The 3,748-nt window shown below is 40.3% G+C and overlaps 1 protein-coding gene across 1 annotated transcript; it reads left to right on the top strand.

Annotated features, from left to right (window-relative positions):
* The first annotated feature begins 2,087 nt into the window (after positions 1-2,087).
* Positions 2,088-3,030, top strand: LOC116266645 (protein RALF-like 34). The gene has a single exon (XM_031647951.2). It carries the CDS (start codon positions 2,241-2,243, stop codon positions 2,664-2,666), a length of 426 nt encoding a protein of 141 aa, XP_031503811.1. The 5' UTR covers positions 2,088-2,240; the 3' UTR covers positions 2,667-3,030.
* The last annotated feature ends 718 nt before the right edge of the window (positions 3,031-3,748 follow it).

The raw sequence follows: 3,748 nt of genomic DNA, 5'->3' as shown, positions 1-3,748 counted from the left end.
CAGAAAAAATGAAGAACAATTTGATACATTTAGGCCTACAAGTTAAGTTGTGGTCTTACAAGGTTTTGCTATTGGTTTTGTGTAGTATAACATGCTTTTTGGTTTTCCTAGTTTATATTGAGTAAAAGAAATGTCATAATTAACCTAATTTTTACACTCCATTACTTAATGTTCTTAATATGTGCATGTTAGTTTTGGTTCATGCTCTCACTTTTAAGTTATAATACATACACCTACACATTTCAAGTACTAGTTCAAGTTTAATAAAGAGGTAAAAACGAATTCCTGTGGGCATGATTTTACAATATAGCTAGTGATTTGTACTCATATGATATGTTAATCAGTTTTTGTACAATTGGAATGGAGCTGGTTTCTTTACTAATATTTGGTCATGTGCTTCCTTTTCTTATAAATACTATTGACATTCATTGGTTCATTTTTCTCTTAAACATTCATGATCTGATAGTTGATACATTGGGTTTCTTTTCTCTTTTCATGTACTATATATTCCTTTTCATCTTAAATTTCTGGCTTCACCATTTCACATGATAAGTCCACCTTAGGCACTCAGTTTTTCAAAATTTGTCCTATGGATTTTTTAGGCCTACTGAGAGTACAAAAATTGAACCACATAAAGGCTTACAACATGATCACCACTACCATCCTAATGGCTGTTCATATTGCACATATTGTCCTACAAGTATCAGATGTCCATTCAAGTGGTTCTTAAGGTACTCATTAGAGGGATTTCTAGTCCAAGTACTTGGCATTACCAACAATGCCTGATCATTTGTTTTCATAGTAATTTCATGCAAACTGTGATCACTCAATTGGAAGGAGAAATCTGCTCTTTGCCTACTCATATTCAAGAAACAATAGATGAAAGGGACATCAACTTCGTTCATCTCAGTTAAGAGCTGAAATCATCCCTCCACAAGTACACAAATATAGAGAAAACAAGTCCTACCTAGTCGAAATGCAAGTGCTAAAACAGAATTTGGGGGGAAAACATATCTTATCATTCAGATAATTTGGTCCAATCAAATAACATAATTTCCTCTTCTTCTTTCCTTCAAATGTGCTTGATCCTAGGACATAAGACTTGGATTCAACTTCACAAAAAACTGTACTTGAGTTACAACCAAAATCCAAACCAAGTATATTCTAACTAAGCACAATGCAAATCTGCCATTGATGTCTCTAGCATACATGAATATCCAGCCTTGTTAGAACAAATTAGGGCTAGTCACCAGGCTGGTCCAGCTTGATAAGAAGTCAGGCATGGGCTAGCCCAACCATCAAGACCAAAGCCTAGGCTAGGATTGTAATAAAGTAAAAAAATTATATACATATATATACATATATATATATATATATATATATATATATATATATATATATATATATATATATATACACACACTCTCTCTCTCTCTCTTTTTACCAACTCAATCAGACTATAATAAAATAAAAAATATGTGTAAATATAATGAAAAATGTATAAGTTATTGAACCGAACCAGGACAGCTGAGAACCAAATTATGTTTTAGCCCTTGCCATTTCACCCTATAAGTACGTAGGCCGATGTCCAGTCTAAGTTACGAAAATTGTTGTAAATTGGCTGATTTGAAATCGGCACATTGCATGCAACTGGATAAACCAAGCATTTTAGAAGAGTCACGTGTCATTTGTCATACTTTCATTTTTTTTTATGATTTTTTAGTTTTTTGCCCTCACTCTCTTACTGAATGTTTTGATACCCACAAGTTGGAGTTGAAGCCACAATATTCGTCCAAATCCCAGGTGTTTATCGCCATAGTTCCAAGCCTCAATAATGGGGAGAGAGAAATAGAGAGATCAACATGTGAAACCGTCCTCAAGGATGAGGTAGCTGGAGTCCAAGCACAACCAGCTCATCGCTTCCTTCCCGCTTAAAAGCCAAAAAAGAACCCTAGACACCGGTGGGCCCACACACTCTCTCCCACATTCTCACCGTGTGGGCCCCAACCAATCCAACCACAGGATCCACAGCCCACATGAAGCCAACCACCAGCCGGACGGCACAAAATAAATGTTCACCACCACCACACTGCACACTGCAGTACAGAGAAAGTTAAAAAAAAGGCTCCCTTATACCTCCACTCTTTCTCCTCCATCCCACCACCAGACTTTCACTTTCCTCTTCCTTTTCCTCTGTCCTTTTTTCTTCCGCTCCCCCTTACTCACAGATCCAAGCAGCCATGGCGCCATGTTCCAAGCTGTGCTCCCTGCTGCTGCTGCTGCTGCTGCAGTCTCTTCTCATTCCTGCAGTGCTCTGCGCCGAGCGGCAAGAGCTGGGTGGGGAGGTGGAGGAGGAGGATGAGGGAATGAGCTTAGATCTGGCCAGGGAGGCCATTGGGTGGTCCTCCTCCGAGTTGGAGGAGATGGTCGGCTTCAGCGACGACAGCGAGGTTGGTGGTGAGTTGGGGAGCAGGAGATCTCTCTTCTGGAGGGCGCTGCACTACTACTACATCAGCTATGGCGCTCTCTCGGCCAACAGGATCCCTTGCCCGCCTCGATCTGGCAGATCCTACTACACCCACAACTGTTACCGCGCCAGGGGCCCTGTGAGGCCATACCACCGTGGTTGCTCTGCCATTACTCGCTGCACCAGGAGCACCTACTGAACTCTCTCTCTATCTCTTTCTCTGTGTCTCTCTCTCTGTATATTTTTTGTTTTCCTTTCGGCTAGTCGCCTCTTCAACATCATAAACTTTTCTTATATATGCCTGCAACTTTAAATGTGTACGCTTTTGTTTCCTTTGAATGGGAAACTGGCGAAATTTATATGTTTATCCATTTTGTTTTCCCCATCATGCTTATCTGATTGATGCCTGATGTTTACTATATTGCCTGGATGAGATCGGGCTTTGCTTTGAAAGATATCATATCAGGGGAGTGCTTGCTCATGTAGAAACCGGAACAAAGCTGGTTCTGTATTTTGTGGACTATGGTTGTTTGTTCATCGAAAAAGTAATCTCTATCTCTGTCTCTCTCTGTGTCTCTGTCTCTCTCTCTCTGCGTGTGTGTGTGAAGATAGGAAGTCTTTCACAATGTGGATCACGCTTCGACATTTCAACGCCGTCTCCCCAAATGCTTCCAGTATGACTAGATAACCACGAGTTCTGAACAAAGGACGGAGAATGTGAACATTGACAAACTGACAACCCTGGATCTCTTTGTGTTGCGAGCTTTTCCATAGTGTTTTTCGGGTGAAGCTTGGTACTCGGGGCTCAATCTCATCGTCGTCAACTGTAAAATGAAAAAAAAAAAGCAGCAATTGATCTTTGGGAAGGACTGTTTGGCGGGAGATGATGATTTTCTTTGTTCCTACTGATCATGTTTTGTCCCACTTGTCTCAAATGGCTGTTAAGGTTGGCCTCAACACATATGTAAGATGGCTATGATGGAAAATTCTACCTACAGAAGAAAAAGGGTTGTGGTATATTTGGTGGGTGGAGATGTCGCCCCATATCGGCTATAAAAGGGAGAAGCGCAAAATGGTTGTCCTATTTTCTCTCCTAAGCCAGGCCAATATGTTGGTTCAGCTTTGGAAAATTTTTTCCGGAGTAATTAGAAGGAATCTAGGACTAAGAAATAAGCTGTTTGTTTAATTGTCTGAGATTTTTTTTTCCTAAAAAATAAGCAAGCTCATGTTTGACCGGCTTCTTCTGTGCTTTATATAAGGAGGCAATATGGCCCCAATATC

Source organism: Nymphaea colorata, chromosome 13 (genome assembly GCF_008831285.2).
Source record: "Nymphaea colorata isolate Beijing-Zhang1983 chromosome 13, ASM883128v2, whole genome shotgun sequence".
Classification (NCBI taxonomy): Eukaryota; Viridiplantae; Streptophyta; class Magnoliopsida; order Nymphaeales; family Nymphaeaceae; genus Nymphaea; species Nymphaea colorata.
The sequence above is the reverse complement of the archived record's forward strand: the minus strand, read 5'-3'. Positions and strand labels throughout refer to the sequence as shown.

Bases quoted from the DNA above. Each gene is read 5' to 3' on its own strand.
- LOC116266645 (XM_031647951.2), top strand. From the start codon at position 2,241: ATGGCGCCATGTTCCAAGCTGTGCTCCCTGCTGCTGCTGCTGCTGCTG.